Source organism: Prionailurus bengalensis, chromosome C1 (assembly GCF_016509475.1).
Source record: "Prionailurus bengalensis isolate Pbe53 chromosome C1, Fcat_Pben_1.1_paternal_pri, whole genome shotgun sequence".
NCBI classification, from domain to species: Eukaryota; Metazoa; Chordata; class Mammalia; order Carnivora; family Felidae; genus Prionailurus; species Prionailurus bengalensis.
The window spans coordinates 75617263-75636225 of NC_057345.1; the positions used below are offsets into that span (position 1 = coordinate 75617263).

At 39.9% G+C, this 18963-nt stretch overlaps 1 protein-coding gene across 2 annotated transcripts in view; it reads right to left on the bottom strand.

The window, feature by feature from the left end:
* Positions 1-220: 220 nt before the first annotated feature.
* Positions 221-18963, bottom strand: part of LOC122480747 (guanylate-binding protein 1-like) — a 175744-nt gene continuing 157001 nt past the window's right edge. Inside the window, exons 1-11 of one of the 2 annotated variants that reach the window (XM_043575518.1) lie at positions 17699-17872; positions 11299-11507; positions 9891-10018; positions 8368-8477; positions 7902-8098; positions 7074-7316; positions 5313-5593; positions 3293-3505; positions 2403-2505; positions 1971-2164; positions 221-1375 (exon numbers count right to left, since the gene is read on the bottom strand). In XM_043575518.1, the coding sequence (XP_043431453.1) occupies positions 1259-1375; positions 1971-2164; positions 2403-2505; positions 3293-3505; positions 5313-5593; positions 7074-7316; positions 7902-8098; positions 8368-8477; positions 9891-10018; positions 11299-11488 (1776 nt within the window). In that variant the 5' untranslated portion in view covers positions 11489-11507; positions 17699-17872 and the 3' untranslated portion in view covers positions 221-1258. Of the gene's footprint in view, positions 1376-1970; positions 2165-2402; positions 2506-3292; positions 3506-5312; positions 5594-7073; positions 7317-7901; positions 8099-8367; positions 8478-9890; positions 10019-11298; positions 11508-17698; positions 17873-18963 lie in introns of those variants that run through there. The other variant, XM_043575519.1, reaches the window with a different exon arrangement.

Sequence of the window (18963 nt, forward strand, 5' to 3'; positions counted from 1 at the left end):
TGTCCAACCATATATGTATTGTCTATGACTGCTCTCACACTACATGGCAGAATTGAGCAGTTGAGACAGAGACTGTAGGGCCTACAAAGTCATGAATAGCCACTACCCGGTCTTTTGCAGATAAGTTAGCCAACCATTGGTGTGAAGAGTAAAGCCTTATTTTTGGGTGAAAACTGAAAAAAAAAAAAAAAAAAAGCCCAGTGAAGCATATTTTATTTTCAGCTTAAAAATAATTTTTAATCATTTTGAAAAATATCAACCATTTACCTAGGAGTTTAGAAAATTAGGAGAAAGTCTGTGTACACTAATACCAAGAGCATTGTTTTGTTATTCAAAAAATACAAAAAACAATCTATAATCACTTTGGGGAAAATCAGCAAACTTTCAAGTATAGACTGTTGAGAAGTGGAAAAAGGTTGCCTAATTTATAGGATCTTAAACGATTTATTAATTAACTTAGCTCAGTTTTCTAGTATGTTATCTGTCATCATTTAAAGTCCATCTTTGTGAATTATATATTGTTACAAACACATAATGCATAATTGTCATCATGTTACTATGTTCAGTCCAGTGTCAATTATCTAAACCTCTAAAATGGACCATTAAAGTTACCACCTGGGTGAATTAAGTAAAAAAGGAGTTTCCTTTTTTGGCCCATTTGTTTGTGATCCAATCCCTATTCATGCTAATGGTTTCTTCTACCTTCTTATGAAAATTCTGTAGATTCTAGATCTCTATATAAGGTGGTTTGCTTCTGCTTAGAATTCATCAGGGAGGATTGTCCATTCCTAGGGCCTAGTGATCACATCATTGCTCACAGATGGTGCAGCTGTGATATAATGGAAAACTGCACGTTGCTTTCACTAAGAAGCTAGGATGGTCCTCCTGACACTGAAATCCATTGTACACTTGGCCAGACTGAAGCCCAACTATGTTCCTAAACTTTTACCTAAGACTTTGTTCAGTTTCCCTTTGTCTACTAGTAGTCACCTAGAGGAATACATTTTTCCTGAATGGTACCAGCTCATATACTTTTTGTGTTAGAGAGGTAAAATTGACCTTTGTCATACAATTTATAATATTTTTTTGGAAGATGGATATGATTTTTAATTACAGTACTGCACATCTTTGCAAATTTATAGCGTTATAAAAATGCAAAACCCAATTACTTTCGAGTGTAATGATATTTTTCCAAATTCAAAGGTTACTTAAGTTATGCCTTGGATAAGAATGATCAGGAGCTCTATTCTTTAGGTCTTCAGCTTAAGAAACATGTTTTCTTTGGTTTTTCCATGCTCTTCTGGATATTTTGTATCTCAGTGTGAAGTCGTTTGCTCTCATTTTGGAATCCTTCCTTTAGTAGACGAGCCTGTTCCTAAAAAGGGACAATTGGAGACTGAATAAAGTGTAGGACTGAAGTAAATCTGTAATTTATAGCTAGTTTCCGCATTCATTTTTTTTTAGTATTAAATTTCTTCTTGACATTTTCTCTACCCTTAATTTTCATTATACGTTCTCTTGGGTGTCTTAGCTCTGTGATTACATTTCCACTAAGTGGTGAAGACAGTTCAGATATCTTACCAAGTTGTGTGACCCTATAAAAGTTACTTAATCCTTTCTGAACTTCTGTTTCTTTTTGTAAGTAATAGAGACACAGCAGTTCTTGCTTTATATAGTATTAAGCAAGAGATCCATATAAGAGATTTTTCAGAATTCCTAGCAGAGAACAGCTACCATGGATGAAAGGATGTACAGATAGAGGACTGGATGTGACCTAACCACAAATAAATCTTTTAATAACCAGATAGAGGCAGGGGCCAGGTCAGGCAGGCAGACAGAAATTGAAAAGTACAAGTGGCAAGCAAGGTCCTTCTTGTAGGCATCATGTTATCACTGCCACACTAAGATATGATGAGGGAGAGTGGAGAGAAAACAGAAACCAGAAACCTTAGGGTAGTACAATTAAATACCTGAAGTTTGAAAGCTAGAATTCTCTCTTGTTCATCCAGCCACTGGACTCTATCCCTTTCCATCTTCTCAGTTAATTGTCTCACATGTTCCTGATGACTCCTTTCTTTCTGTTCCATCAATTGCTGATTCTTTATTTGCATTTCTTCCAGTACTTTTGCTGCAGCCTGTGCAGATTCAGCTTTCACACGTTCCACTGAGAGGAGGAAAAAGAAGACAAATGTATGTGAGTAAGCATGTTGTCCCTTTCTTCCTTGCACACTTACCGGTCATTGTTGCTGTTGACTACATATGCCCTACTCAGAAATGACTTCAGCAAGTAAGGGGCATTGTTGTTCGCCTTGCCCTAGTTTAAGGATCCCAGGCTTACCCAGCCAAATTATTTAAGCTTTAAGAACTCTTGAGGCTATCTAGTCTCTTGACTGGCTCCTCACCTTCAATCTCCTTTTCCTTTTCTGTGAGAGTCTGGTCTGTCTGTAGAATCGCATCAGTCACAGACTCCTTGGACTTCAAGTATTCCTGAAGAACCTCTTCAGCCTTAGGACCCAGAGAACATGGAGTTGGTAATAGGAAATGGATATAAGCACTGGTTCCTGTTTGTCTTCCTATCATCTTTTCCTCTAGGAATTGCTCCTCTTGGCCTCAGTGTGCCTGGTGGTCAAGACTCCTTGCCACAGACAGGCATGGGCACATGCTCTGAGCTGGCCAATCATGGCAGCCTACTAAGCAGAATCCTTTATAAGAGACTGAGATAGACACTGGGAAACAGAGATTCTTTGTTTTTTTAGAATGAGGGCTCTAATTTTGGAGGTGTTGGTGCTCTGGCCCCCTAAGGAGTAAGTTGTTGAAAAAGAAGTCATTATGGAGAAAGCAGATCAGAGAAAAGGTGGAGGGAGAATAGGAAAGAAAGGAAGTGTAGGGTTGAGGGGAGTAACAGACAGACAGACAGATGATGACATTATTTGAAATCTTGGATCCAGTTGTCCTTAAAGCCAATTTAAAGCCTAAACTGATGAATTCCCATTTTTGTTTAAGAAAATGGGTTTCTGTTCCTTGCAGCATAAAGATCCAGCCACAGTAGTGAATTGCAATAACAACTTTGTGGTTGATCTGAAAATCCAATTAATAACTCAATTATTAATTGAGTGCACTCTTGGATGAGCACATAGGACGTATCTGGTGTAATTGGCTCCCTATACATGTTTACTGAATGAAAGCATGAATGCTGTTGTTCTCACAAGGTGTGCAATTACACGTGGTTATTTTAGTCTTTCAAGGAGGCATGTCAGCAGCTTTCCAGAATCAGCACATAAATCTTGGTTACCTGTATCCCTTTATTAGGTTGCTGAAGATATTTTGCCTTCAGCTCTTGTATTTTCTGGATGAGGAGACGGTACCCTCCTGGTTTAGAATAAACCCCCTGCTTCACAGCTTCTTCAAGAGGACTGAAAATATCCTTAAGTAAATCTGAGCAACGATCCGTTGATGCTTGCACATTCTGTTTACAAAAGTCATCTCGCTTTTTTTCCAGCTGGGCCTTTGATGTAAAAATAGGAGGTAAAACGAATAACAGGAAAAAGATGTTAGCATGACCTTAGAATATCTGGAAGAGCTTCTCAGAAATAAGCCTATGACCCTAGAAAAAGTCACAGGCACCCCAACAGGACCATATCCTTCCTCCTGCTCCTGACTTTTACTGAAGTCCCTTTCTCCTTAGAGGTGAAGTTCAGAGCAGAGATTGCTAGCTTTCTTGCTATACCTTTAGAGATAAACTTCTGCTTTTCAAATTGGACCAGTGATTGCGTATGGAATAAATGTGGCTCAACATAAGCCTGCATATGGATAATCAGGGCAATATCCTGATTGATTAGAATATCAAATCAGTCTGGTAATAGTGGGCATTTGATTTAGAAGCTCTGATTGTGACTTATGTGAATTTAGGTAAATTAAGAGGAAGAATATTATTCATGAAAAAAATGTTTTAAAACTTTGAGTTCAATCCAAAATCTATAAAGAGCTCACCAAACTCCACACCCAAAAAACAAATAATCCAGTGAAGAAATGGGCAGAAAACATGAATAGACACTTCTCTAAAGAAGACATCCAGATGCCCAACAGGCACATGAAAAGATGCTCAACGTCGCTCCTCATCAGGGAAATACAAATCAAAACCACACTCAGATATCACCTCACGCCAGTCAGAGTGGCCAAAATGAACAAATCAGGAGACTATAGATGCTGAAGAGGATGTGGAGAAACGGGAACCCTCTTGCACTATTGGTGGGAATGCAAACTGGTGCAGCCACTCTGCAAAACAGTGTGGAGGTTCCTCAAAAAATTAAAAATAGACCTACCCTATGACCCAGCAGTAGCACTGCTAGGAATTTACCCAAGGGATACAGGAGTACTGATGCATAGGGGCACCTGTACCCCAATGTTTATAGCAGCACTCTCAACAATAGCCAAATTATGGAAAGAGCCTAAATGTCCATCAACTGATGAATGGATAAAGAAATTGTGGTTTATATACACAATGGAGTACTACGTGGCAATGAGAAAGAACGAAATATGGCCCTTTGTAGCAACGTGGATGGAACTGGAGAGTGTTATGCTAAGTGAAATAAGCCATACACAGAAAGACAGATACCATATGTTTTCACTCTTATGTGGATCCTGAGAAACTTAACAGAAACCCATGGGGGAGGGGAAGGAGAAAAAAAAAAAAAGAGGTTAGAGTGGGAGAGAGCCAAAGCATAAGAGACTCTTAAAAATTGAGAACAAACTGAGGGTTGATGGGGGGTGGGAGGGAGGGGAGGGTGGGTGATGGGTATTGAAGAGGGCATCTTTTGGGATGAGCACTGGGTGTTGTATGGAAACCAATTTGACAATAAATTTCATATATTAAAAAAAACAGGAAAAAAAAAACCTTTGAGTTCATTGTAATAAAATTTGCTCTTCTTTTTTTTTTTTTTTTTTTAATTTTTTTTTTCAACGTTTATTTATTTTTGGGACAGAGAGAGACAGAGCATGAACGGGGGAGGGGCAGAGAGAGAGGGAGACACAGAATCGGAAACAGGCTCCAGGCTCTGAGCCATCAGCCCAGAGCCTGACGCGGGGCTCGAACTCACGGACCGCGAGATCGTGACCTGGCTGAAGTCGGACGCTTAACCGACTGCGCCACCCAGGCGCCCCTTGCTCTTCTTTTTGTGATAAAAACAAAGAGTGGTTATCACCATTTTAAAGTCTAGTAGGAATTGCCTCTTTCAAAATAAATACCCATTTCATTTTCCGGTAGTACTCTGCTTTCCAAGACCCTAATCCATAAGAACTTGAGAAAAAATTACCGCTAAGTCCTTTTGACATAAATGGTCTATGTCTTTGAAGGAATTCCTCATGAAGAGTTCAATGGCCTCTTTCTCACAAGCCCTGTGCAGGTTCAGTAGCTCCTGGAGGGTTTCCGTGGGCAGCTGCAGCATCTGGCCCATCTGCTGGTCATAGTGGGCAATGGCCTTTTGCACTGCCGCTGCATTCTCGATCTGGGCCAAGGCCAGGATTGCATTCTCCATGCAGGGCAGATCTCCATGGCTGATGGCATCGACATAGGTCTGCACCAGTTTCTCTAGACCTACAAACAGAGAACAAATAATGTTGCTTGTTGTAGGTGGGATGAGGAAACATTCCATTCTGTGTGATTCTGATCATGTCTACTACCACACATTTGCCTCAAAGCATCAGTGTCCTCAACATCACCTGGAGCCTTGCTAGTAATGTCGATTTTCAGCCTCTAGCCCAGATCAAGTGAATTAGACCCTCCTCTCTGGCAAGATGTCCAGGTGATATGTTTACACATCAAAGGTTGAGAATCTGTTCTAGATAGCATAGGCCTATGTTTACTGAGTGTTTTCATTCACTTTACCTTAAGCACCATTAGGACAGGAACTATACCTCTCTCATTTATGTCTCTATCATCAGCCCTGGTCTGTGGCAAGCATTTGATCATTGTGGAAAAAATCAAAAGAGTACTCTATTTTGTTTATTCTAGCAAAGCGTCATCCAAGACAACTTTCTGTTATGATGGAAATATTCTATGTCATCCAGCTATTAGCCACATGTAGGTATAGGCTTTTGAAATATATAACCACAAGAGACTCTTAAAAACTGAGGATAAACTGAGGGTTGATGGGGGTGGGAGGGAGGGGAAAGTGGGTGATGGGCATTGAGGAGGGCACTGGTGGGATGAGCACTGGGTGTTGTATGGAAACCAATTTGACAATAAATTTCATATTAAAACATAAATAAATAAATAAATAAATCTGTGTAATTGGAATTTTAAGTTTTCTTAAAAAATTTTTTAAAAAATGTTTATTTAATTTTGAGGGAGAGAGAGAGAGACAGAGCACAAGTTGGGGAGGGGCAGAGAGACAGGGAGACACAGAATCCAAAGCAGCCTCCAGGCTCTGAGTTGTCAGCACAGAGCCCGGAGCTTGAACCCATGAACTGTGAGATCATGACCCGAGCCAAAGTCAGACGTTTAACCCACTGAGCTACCCAGGCATCCCAGAATTTTAAATTTTCTGTAATTTTAATTAGCTCACACTTAAATTTAGATAGCTACACTTGTGTAAGCGGCTACCATATTGGACAATGCAGGTCCTAATAAATAGGGCAATTTTAAGAAATAGAACTTGATTTCTTTAGCCTTTCCTATCTTTTCTCACCCAAGAAATTTGACTAGTAAAATCTATTAGAAATGTTGATGTCATCAAGAATTTAACATGGAAATAGCAGTAGATTCACATTTTTTTTTTTAACGTTTATTTATTTTTGAGACAGAGAGAGACAGAGCATGAACAGGGGAGGGTCAGAGAGAGGGAGACACAGAATCTGAAACAGGCTCCAGGCTCTGAGCTGTCAGCACAGAGCCTGATGCGGGGCTCGAACTCACAGACTGCGGGATCATGACCTGAGCCGAAGTCGGCCGCTTAACCGACTGAGCCACCCAGGCGCCCCTAGATTCACATTTTTTAAAGCTGAAACTAGGTGGATGTAATTCTACTCTCCTTTAGTCTTAACAATGGAAGAAAAAGACTGGGAAGAGGACTCACGAGGTCCATTGACTTTGATGCCTCCTGAGAGAGTTTTAGTTTTGGAATTCTTAAAGATGTAGGAACAGAAGGCTGAAGCTTGTTGCACAAATTCAGGATCCAGGTCATTATCATGCAGTGTCTCAAGCTGGCCTAGCTTCTTCCGATGAGTGGGTCGATCAAAGATAAAGCATTTCTTCTTCGGAAAGAACTTCCGGATACAGAGTCGGGGCAGATTAAAATTTTGATCACTTTGAGTGGTACCTGCAGGAAGATAAAAAGGCTTGCAAACTTTTTCTGTAAAGGACCAAACAGTAAATATTTTAGGTTGTGCAAACCAGGTGGTCTCTTCTCCAAGTACTCAATTCTGCTATTGCAGCAAGAAAGCAGCCATAGACAATATATAAATGAGTGGGCATAGCATTATTCCAATAAAACCTTATCTACAAAGACAGCTGGTGGTCTGGGTTGGCCATCATTTGCCTGTGAGCCATAATTTGCCAACCCCTGAACTAGAGCACTATTCATGCTTTTACCTATTTTCTTCCAGACAACGCCTATTCTTCTCCATATTCTTTGGCTAATCACAAGCCCTATTCAGGGAGATAAAATCAATCTGATAATAGCACAGGGAAAAATAAAAGAGAAAGAAACTATTCTTAGAAGAGAGGAGAATATAATTTAAAATCAAATCTATTAATTCATGTATTAAACAAGCATTAATTCTTACTGATGGCCAGCTAAGAAGAAATAGAAAACTATAAATGTAAGAAAACTGTAAATGGAACACGGACAAAATAATAGTTTCTTATGTTTTGTTATCTTCATTTATTTCTAAGTCCCTTTTACCTTGTTTAAGCTTGAGAGAATTCTCCAGGTACTCATCAGCTGTGATGGGTAGTCCGTCTGCTTCCAGTTCTAAGGAGAAATCCCTCAGCGTCCACACAAAATCTGGAAAGAAGCTCACAAAGTCTGCTGAATCTTCAATCCCATTGGAATTAGGGGAGGATTTCGCCCTGATTCGATCTGACAGCTCTGTCACATAGCTGAGTAGCAAACTAAGGAAAACTGGCATCAAAGAATAGTGTCCCCATCCCATATTGGTTCCACATATTAAAACCTTCACTTCACCTTTGTTTTTAACCCAAGCATCAATTTTCTAGTGGGTACATAGAATCTTTCCCCTGCCCTTGAATTATTTTTCATGTTTTCTCTTTTTGTGCTTGATTCACCAGGATTCACAACCAAGCAGCTGGTTTTTAAATACAATTCTTCCCTCTTACTTTGAGGCTATTTTGAACTACAAAAAGGATACTGCAGTTGGTCCATGGCCTGCTGGTTGATGGTTCCCATGCTATTGTACACAAAGGTGCTGCTCAGGAGTATTGCTAGGGCAAAGATCCAGGAATCGTTCTGGTTGTCACCCTGTGAACCAGAACACGTGCAAGCCTGTTAGGTTTCACTCTCCTGACACCTAGATCCTGACTTTCTAGATCAGCAGCAGTAAAAAGATGCTTATTTAACTAGAGGTTTTTTTTTTGTTGTTTGTTTGTTTGTTTGTTTGTTTTTAGATTAATGACCTATATGAGAAAACCAAATCCAAACAAAAATATTAGTGGGATTTGGATTTTGGATCATTTTATGATTAGTATTTTTAATTTACACTGATTCTCACTAGGTCTTCTTATGATCATTGGCAGATAATTACAAAACCAATAGTAAAGGTTGGTAGGCTTTCTAAGGCTTTAAATAGAATTTAAATTTAGAATTTTCAGGGCGCCTGCATGGCTCAGTCAGTTGAGCATCTGACTTCAGTTCAGGTCATGATGTCGCGGCTGGTGAATTCAAGCCCTGCGTCAGGCTTGTGCTGACAGCTCAGAGCCTGCAGCCTGCTTCAGATTCTGCGTCTCCCTCTCTCTCTCCCCCTCCGCTGTTTGCACTCTGTCTCACTGTCTCTCTCAAAAATAAACATTAAAAAAAATAAATTTAGAATTTTCTCTTCCTTTTTACAACAAAATTGACTTATGTGAGAGTAATAATACCTGTAGCTATTTTACTGAGCAATTATTAGGCACCTAACATTTTCCATTACTTATTTTATCCAAAACAACACTGAGTCAAATAAACATCTACTACATCTGTTTTACAAATTCAGAAAGCTGAGGTTAAAAGAGGTCAAATAATTTGCTAAGGCCACTGAGTTAGTGACAGGGTTTACGTTTAAACACAAGGGTATAGAACTTCAGAACCTAAAATTTTAACTAAAATTCTCTGCAGGATTCAACTCTCGACATTGATTTTATTTGTTCTACCTTTAAGCTTCTGGGTTAACTGGTTTAGCATACAATCTTTTTAAAAAAATAGTTTTAATGTTTATTTATTATTTTTGAGAAAGAGAAAGACAGAGTACAAGTGGGGGTGGGGCAGAGAAAGAAGGAGACCCAGAATCTGAAGCAAGCTCCAGGCTCTGAGCTGTCAGCACAGAGCCCCAATGCAGGGCTCGAACTCATGAACCCTGAGATCATGACCTGAGGCAAAGTTGGACACCTAACGGGCTGAGCCACACAGGCGCCCCACACACAGCCTATTGTTAATCATTGGAATATTACTAATTACTACTGACCACTATGATCTTCTTCTAGGATTCTGCCTTATAAACATTTTCGTGATCCCTGGTTGCTAAACTTGGTCGGAGGGCACATAAACAGAAATAAAACAAAAACAAAAACAAAAACATATTATGGTTAAGTGTAAGCTCTTATTTAAAGAAAAATTAAATTGTGTAGAGCATATTCAGGGATGAGGGTCTTATTTCGAAACTGAATCCTCAATCCTTACCTTCTCTACATCTCCCAGGCCCTCCGTATCAAGAAGAACTAGGGTGTGGTCTGGCTTCTTGGGATGAGGCACACACCACATCCAGATTCCTTTGGTGTGAGACTGCACCGTGGAGCCCAGAGAGAAGCCTGTGAGGGAGAGTGGGGATAAGAGAAGGTGGAGTTTTAATAGCAGATGGAACTAGAAATCCTACAATGCAACGCACACAAAAAAACAACCTGATTAAAACAAGAGCAAAGGACTTGAATAGACATTTCTCTAAAGCAAATATACAAACGACCAATAATCAAATGAAAAGATGCTCATCATCATTAGTCAATAGGGAAAAAACAAATTAAAACCACAATGAGATACTACTTCACACTCATTGGGATGGCCACTATCAAAAACCCAGAAAATAGGAAGTGTTGGGGAGGATGTGGGCATATTAGAAACCTTGTGTATTTCTGGTGAGAATGTAAAATGGTACACTTGCTGTGGAAAACAATATGATGGCTTCTTAAAAAAAATTAAAATAGAATTACCATATGATTTGGAGATATATAACCCCCACAAAATGAAAGTAGGGATTTGAACAGATATTTGTGCCCTCGTGTTTTTAGCAACATTATCCATAATAGCCAAAAGGTGGAGGCAACCCAAGAGTCCTTCAACAGATGAAGGGATAAACAAATCAGTATGCACATATTAGTTATTCAGCCTTAAAAAGGGAGAGAATTCTGACACAGGGTACAACACCGAAGACATTGTGCCAAATCACATTCAGCAAATCACAAAGGACAAATAATGTCTGATTCCTCTCAAATGAGATTCCTAGAACAGTCCAATTCATAGAGAGAGTATGTAGAATGGTGGTTGCCAAGGGCTGGGGAGTTATTGTTTAATGGGTACAGAGTTTCTGTTGAGGAAAATGAAAAAATTAGGGAGATGCATGATGGTGATGGCTGCATAACAGTGTGAATTTACTTAATGCCATAGAACTATATGTACACTTAAAAATGATTCCAATGGTAAGTTTTATGTTATGTATATTTTACAACAATGAAAAAAAAAGCCAATACAGACTTAAACATTCTTTGCATCTTAATAACCATTGGAAACTTGCTTTTGCTACATGCACATTTTAGTAAATGTATTATTATGTACATTAATTATTTTTATTACTGCACTAGTCTTTCTAGGAAAGGAACAATTTATGCTTTTAAAAGAGGAAACTAAGGCAAAGTGGGAAGAGTGATGAACTGACTCTTTTAGATTATAGTGAAGATAAGAGCATCATCGTGGATTAAAAGATAACTTTCAATATTCCTCCGCGTTCTCTAACTTCCTGTCCTTGCATCACCACGTTCAATGCAGGCAGTGTAGGTGGACAGAAGGGACTCCTCGGAGCTTTTTTGGTGCCACTCACCCTTGTTCTTCCCAGCCAGCTTGTTCATCAGGTAGGATTTGCCTGTGCGGTAGAGGCCCACAATAGCCACCACCACGAGAGGATTCTTGGTGCCTGACAGGATCTCCAAAGCTTCCTGATTAACCACCAGTTGCCCTTCAGTGTTCTCAATGAGGCACACTGGGGCCGGCATGTGGATCTCTGAGGCCATGTTCAGAGTGTTCCCTGGTCTGCAAGGGAAGAGATGGGATGAAATAAAATTTCCAGTCCAATTAGATCAAGAACCTCACCAGGTTATTTTACATTCAGAAGCTGGAGTCCTCAGTTTCCACAACATGGCCATAAGTTTTGTGTCAACATTGAGATAGATGAGGGTAAGATCTGTATCATTTTAGAAAGTTACAGAAGTATTATCAAAGTAGTCCATTGAAAAAATATTGGTATGACCATATCTTCTGAATGTTCAGCCACTCTCATGAACAAAATCGGTCATTAAATTCACCATGGAAAACGTTCCTTTTGTATTCTCATTAAAAATTTTAGCGGGGTGCCTGGGTGGTTCAGTCGGCTAAGCGTCCGACTTCAGCTCAGGTCATGATCTTGTGGTCCGTGATTTCAAGCCCCGCGTGGGGCTCTGTGCTGACAGTTCAGAGCCTGGAGCCTGCTTCAGATTTTGTGTCTCCTCTCTCTGCACCTCCCTGATTCACACTCCATCTCTCTCGGTCTCTCAAAAATGAATAAATGTTTTTAAAAATTTAAAATTTAGAGTAAAGCAGGGGTGCTTGTGTGGCTTGGTTGGTTAAGAATCCACCTCTTTGATTTTGGCTCAGGTAATGATCTCACAGTTTGTGGGATTGAGCCTTGCATTGGGCCACGCTTATAGCACAGAGCCTGCTTGGCATTCTCTCTCTTCCTCTCTCTCTCTGCCTCTCCCCTGCTCACATGCACATATGCATGTGTGCATGCTCTCTCAATATAATACAAAAACTTAAAAAAATTTAGAGTAAATGTTAAATGGAAAATAGAATAGAATTTAGAGATATTTATTTTACATTCAGTTATATGTAAAAATTCAGTGTTGATTTATTTATTCATTAATTCTTACTATGAATACTTTCGTACATTATTTCATGCATGCCCTTTGAACAGTTCCCAGAGATTTTAAATGTGTTTCTCCCCTGATAGATATGCTTGTTTTGCTGGAATGAGGGTCCACAGAACTTCTCAAATTGCCATTCCAAAAGTGAAACCAATATAACTTACTTTTGCAAATTTTATAAAAACATATGATCATCTGGAACACATGACCAGGGACCCTTCGAAAGCCTTGGCATGGGCTTTTATAAGCAAGGGGCCTTTAAACTTCATTAGCTTCACAGTAAGTTAGCCTCCAGCTACATGGGGGTACAAGTGCACTACTGGAAATACTTACCATGGCTAAAAATCATGTTTATATATATGTGATAAGGGAACAAAAGACTATGAAATAAGGATTAAAAGGTCAGGAGTCAGAGGACCCTGGGAAGATGGCAGAGTAGGAGGATCCTAAGCTCACCTTGTCCCACCTAAATAACAGCCACACCAGTGTAATTAACCCAGAAAATGAACCAAAGACTGGCAGAACAGACTGTCTACGGTTAATCATAGAGAGGAGGCCACATCGAAAACAGTAGCAAAGGTGAAGTCTGGTTGGAAACTAAGCTAATCTGCAAGACTAACTGCTTGTGGATACCATAAGTACAGAGAAGGGAGAGGAGCAGACCCCACACTGGGCACTTGAGATGTGGGGTACCTGCACATTTAGCGAGGAATTAAAGTCCCCATTACATTTAGCTTTGAAAATCAGAGGGCTTAAACTTTCAAGTTTTTACCATCAGTAGGGCTTAACATCTTAAGAAAAATATTGGAGAGCATGGAGGGTAATAGAAAACTGAGTCCCTACCCCTAAAGATCCTGCAGAACGAACAATCCCACTGAGACACAGCATAGAAGCAATAATTTGAGAGGCACCTCGGGTGTATGAGGAGATTTATTTACTAATCTCAGAATGTGTGCAGTAGGGGCAGGGATCTTTAGGAGACTTCTCCAAGAACTAAATAACTGGTAGGTGCCATTTCTCTCTCCTAACCCCAGATTAGCTACATGGACACCTGTGGGAACTAGCACGACCACACATCATCTAGTTTGCTAACACCATGTGCCCTGTTCTCCTGCAGATCTCCCCCATCCAACACACCCCACTCAAGAGAAGTTCCTTCAAAGTGCTCTGGCCAGGTCTCATCCTTCAAGCAGCACCAACAGTGGCCAGCACCACTCCACATTGACTGGGAGAGGGGAAGACAAGCACACACACCAATTTAACTGCAGGCTCAATGGTGGGCTGGGGCAGACATCCGATCAGACTGCTAGCTCTACCAACCAACCTCACAAGGGGCAGCACAAAGGAAGAGCCCTGTAGTTTGGGTTACCTGCAACCCTGAAAGACAGACTGGGATCAGACTGGGGTCTAACTGTAGGCTCTGTCCACCAATGAAAGCATCTAAGGGAACAATGCAGAAAGAGCACCATGCAGTTCAGTGTGACCACAGTTCTGGCAAATGGGTTGAGAGCAGGCATCTGGTTTGACCTAGCTACAAGCCCAAGGCTGCCCCAGACTGGCCCTGTAAGAGCACAGAGACCAAACCCTGCTCATAATGGGGAAAGAGGGCCATTTCAGACAATTCACTGAAGGCAAACATGGCTCAGCCACAAAAATAAGCTAACACAACACACATACGAGACACCCCTGAAAGTGCCATGTTCTGGTGAAGGGGGGACATCGCACTAGAGGACACTATAAAACCTCTTCTTCATAAGGCCACTATTTTCAAGATCAGGAGACATAGCTAACTTTCCTAACACACAGAAACAAGTGAAGAATATTATACAAAATGAAGAAACAGAGGAATATGTTCCAGATGAAAGAACAAGACAAAAATCACAGTACAAGAGCTAAATGAAATGGAGATAAGAAATATGCCTGACAAAGAATTCAAAGTAATGATCATAAAGATATTTACTGGACTTGAGAAAAGAGTGGAGGATCTCAGTGAGACAAACAAATGGAAAGATACTTTGTGCTCACTGATTGGGAGAATGAGTAGTGTTAAAATGTCCATACTACCTAAAGAAATCTACAGAGTTAATGCAATTTTTTTATTTTTTATTTTTTAAATAGTTATTTATTTTTGAGAGAGAGATAGAGTGAGAGCAGGGGAAGTGCAGAGAAAGAGGGAGACACAGAATATGAAGGAGGCTCCAGGCACCAAGCTGTCAGCACAGAGCCCGACTTGGGGTTTGAACTCACAGACCATGAGATCATGACCTGAGCTGGTCAGTTGCTCAACTGACTGAGACTTCCAGGCACCCCAGTGCAATTTCTACCAAAACACCAATAGCCTTTTTCATAGAAGTAGAACAAACAATCCTAAAATTTGTGTGGAACTACAAATAGTCAAAGCAATTTTGAAAAAGAAGAGCAAAACTGGAGGTATCACAATCTCAGAATTCAAGATATACAAAAAAGCTGTAGTAATCAAAACAGTATGGTACTGGCACAAAAAGAGACACATAGATCAATAGTATAGAATAGAGAGTCCAGAAATAAATTCATGCTTTTATGGTCAAATGATCTACAATAAAGGAAGTAAGAATATACAATAATAGGAAAAAGACAGTCTCTTCAACAAATGGTGTTGGAAAACTGGACAGCTCTATGCAAAATAATGAAACTGGACCATTTTCTTAGCCATATACAAAAATAAACTCAAAATGGATTAAAGACTTAAATATGAGACGTGAAACCACAAAATTCCTAGGAGTAAACACAGGCAGTAATTTCTTTGACATCAGCTATAGAAACAGTTTTCTAGATATGTCTCCTGAGGCAAGTGAAACAAAAGCAAAGATAAACTATTGAGACTCCATTAAAATAAGAAGGTTTTGCACAGAAAAGGAAACCATCAACAAAACAAAAAGACAGTCTACTGAATTGGAGAAGATATTTGCAAATGATATATTTGATAAGGGGTTAATATCCAAAATCTATAAAGAACTTATACAACTCAACACCCAAAAACCAATAATCCAATTAAAAATGGGCAGAAGACGTGAATAGACATTTTTCCAAAGAAGACATACAGATGGTCAATAGACACACTAAAAGATGCTTGACATTACTACTCATCAGAGACATGCAAATCAAAATCACAATGAGTATCATCTTATACCTATCAGAATGTCCAAAATAAAAAACTCAAGAAAGTTGCCGAGGATGTGGAGAAAAGGATTCTGGCGAACTGCTGGGCGGTGGAATACAAACTGGTACAGTCACTCTGGAAAACAGTATGGAGGTTCCTCAAAAATAGAACTACCACATGATCCAGTAATTGCACTACTGGGTATTTACCCAAATAAAACAAAAACAGTAATTTGAAAGGATATATGCATCCTTTTGTTTACTGCATCATTATTTACAATAGCCAAACTATGGAAGCAATCCAAACGTCCATCTATAGATGAATGGATAAAGAGGAAATGGTGTATATACACAATGTAATACCACTCAGCCATAAAAAAGAATGAGATCTTGCTATTTTCAACAACATGGGTGGATATAGAGGGTATAATCCTAACTGAAATAAGTCAGTTAGAGAAAGACAAATACCATATGATTTTACTCATATATGAAATTAATTTAAGAAACAAAGCAAACAAAGCAAAAAAGAGGGAAAAAAACACAAAAAAAACCCCCACCCAGACTCTTAAATACAGAAAACAAATTGGAAGCTGCTGGAGGCAAGGTGGGTAGGGTTTGGGGTGAAACAGATGAGGGGATTAAGAGTGTACTTATTGTGATGAGCACTGAGTAATGTATAGAATTGTTGAATCATTATACTGTACACCTGAAACTAAAAAAAAAAAAAAAATCAGGAGGCAGATCAGGAGAGGTAAAGGGCAAGTTGTTCAAGGAAAATATTTGTATTTTCAGCATACATTTCTAGGTTTTCTGTTTTGTTCTGCTCTTCCATTTTGTAGAGAAGAAGCAGGAAGAGGAGAATAGACGGTGGGGAAGAGGGATGAGAGATGAAAGGAAAGTGAAACTGGAAAGGAGAGAGAGTCGTCAGGTAAGATAAATAAAGCTCCTGCCAAGCCAAGGAATTCAGGGCAGGAGTTTCCAGAAGGCAAGACTGGAACTGATTGAGAGCACAGAGAGGTCAAGGCAAACAAAGATGTAGCCCTTAGTGATGCATCACGGTAGATTCTTTAAAGAGGAAGCTTTCTAGTCAAATGGGCTCCAGATTCTACTTGTAAGGGTTAGTAAGGAGTAAGTTGGCACTAAGTAATTGGATGTACTGAACCTGGACTATTTCTGAAGGAAGAAATACACTTTGAAACAAAGTTCAAGTGTGTGATTAAAAAGAATGATGTTTTCATAAATCTTCACCTTTAGCTCTGGGTTTCAGATTTTTCTTTCTCTGTCTTTAACAGTATCAGGTGGGGATACCTCAGTGGCTCGAGACTCTATCTTGGCTCAGCTCACGATCTCATGGTTTCGTGAGTTTGCGCACTGTGTTGGGCTCTTCACTGGCATCTCAGAGCCTACTTGGGATTCTCTCTCTCCCTCTCCCTGCCCCTCCCCTGTTCATGCACTCTCTCTCTCTCAAAATAAATAAACATTAAAAAAATCAGTGTTGGGTGGCTGTTCACCACACCACACCTCATTTACTATTCTTTCCTTCTCCTAAATATAACATATTTGCAGCCTTTCAGTTTCTTAGCTGCAGTCGGATCTGTACTGAGCAAGTTCTATCAAAGATAATGGGAATTTAACTGTGTCCCCAGTCAACACAAAGTCAGCAAAAAGAAAGACAATCCTAATGCACTTCAAACTTCATTTATCCCCATGTCTGCTGGTGCCTAATTTCACACAAGCACAGTAGTAACAGGTAGGAACATGCTACCATCTGATGACCCCAGTATTTCATTATCTGACCTAGTATCCCACAGCAGGCTCAACTGCAGCCCATCTTGATGCTGATCACTTTTTTTTTTAATGTGTATTTATTTTTGAGAGAGAGTGCAGGGGGAGGGACAGAGACAGAGGGGGACAGAGGATCCAAAGCAGGCTCTGTGCTGACAGCAGAGAGCCCGATGTGGGGCTGAAACTAATGAATTGTGAGATCATGACCTGAGCTGAAGTCGGATGTTCAACCAACTGAGGCACCCAGGTGCCCTTAGGCTGGTCACTTTTTAAGAAAACTGACCTTTATAAAATCCTTTCCCATCCCTGCCCCCACCTTGTCATGAGCCCCATTTCCTGGAACAGAGCTCCTTTAAAGCTGAAGAAAAAGCTGCTTTGATAATGAAGTAGAGTTCTTACCTTTTATTTTTTCCTCTTCGGTTAGGTGGAGAGGTTTCTGTTACTTCTCCCTCTCTCACTGGATCATGGATCTTTTATTTTACCTGTGTAATGTCATTGGACTTTCCAGATTTCCTTTAAAGACAAACTAGAAACAAAGCAACCACTGTAACAGACTTTATCTGAAACTGAAAGCATTGGGACACAAAACAATTATTCAAAGACCATAAAAGGAATTTCTGGAGGCTGTGCTAGTGGGAGGGTATATGGGCTTAACACAATTTCTCAACTAGAACCTTCACATTTTTTTGAAAGAGATTTCAGAGAATGCTCGCTGATTTTAAAGAATGTCTATCAGATATGCAAATACAATGAAATGGAGCTCAGAGTTGGGGTTCAGGTTGAGAAACCTAGAGTGAGGAAGCATCATGTGAATTTTTAGGTCTAATTTCCTCACGTGATGAACATACAATGGACCTGGCTTTATACATACAGCAAGTGAGGAGAAGAATATGCCCCACACACAGTCACAAACACCCAGCACCTGGCACTAATACCCAGTGCACAGTCAGGAAGGGGCTCCAAGAATTGCACACATGTTTGAGGCTCTATGCTGACTGCTTTATGTGGGTTTTATAACATATCATATGCTAAGCATTTCCCCATGTTTTTATAGAAACAGGAACAGAAAAGTTGAACGTCTCAACCCAAATCACAGTAGTATATATAAGTAATCTGAACTGAATCATTCTTGATCCCAAACACTCTTGTGAAGCTACTTCACTACACTGCCTTTCTAGGCTTTCTGAGTGAATAGCAAAAGAAGTAATGGGTTTATTTCTTGATTGTTTTACAGAACTATGTGTGTTTCAAGTCTAATTCATTTTTCATTACAATAATGCAAAATAAGCAACAATGTCTTCATCTTCCAGTGAAAACAAGGAGGCTTGAGGGAGGGTAAGTATGCCGGTCCATATTCATTGAGCAAGTCACAGGGGTGGAAATCAAATTTTAAGCTCTTTTTACCTTTTGTTTTGTTTTGTTTTAGAGAATTCAAGCTGGGAGAGGGGCAGAGGGAGAGAGAAAGAGAAAAAGAGAATCCTAAGCAGGCTCCATGCTCAGCATGGAGGCCAACATGGGGCTTGGTCTCACAATCTGGGATCATGACCTGAGCTGAAATCAAGAGTTGGATGCTCAACTGACTGAGCCACCCTGGTGCCCCTAAACTCATTTTACCTTTAAATTCTCTGCTTTTTCTCCTCTTCCACATTGCTTCTGAAAGGAAG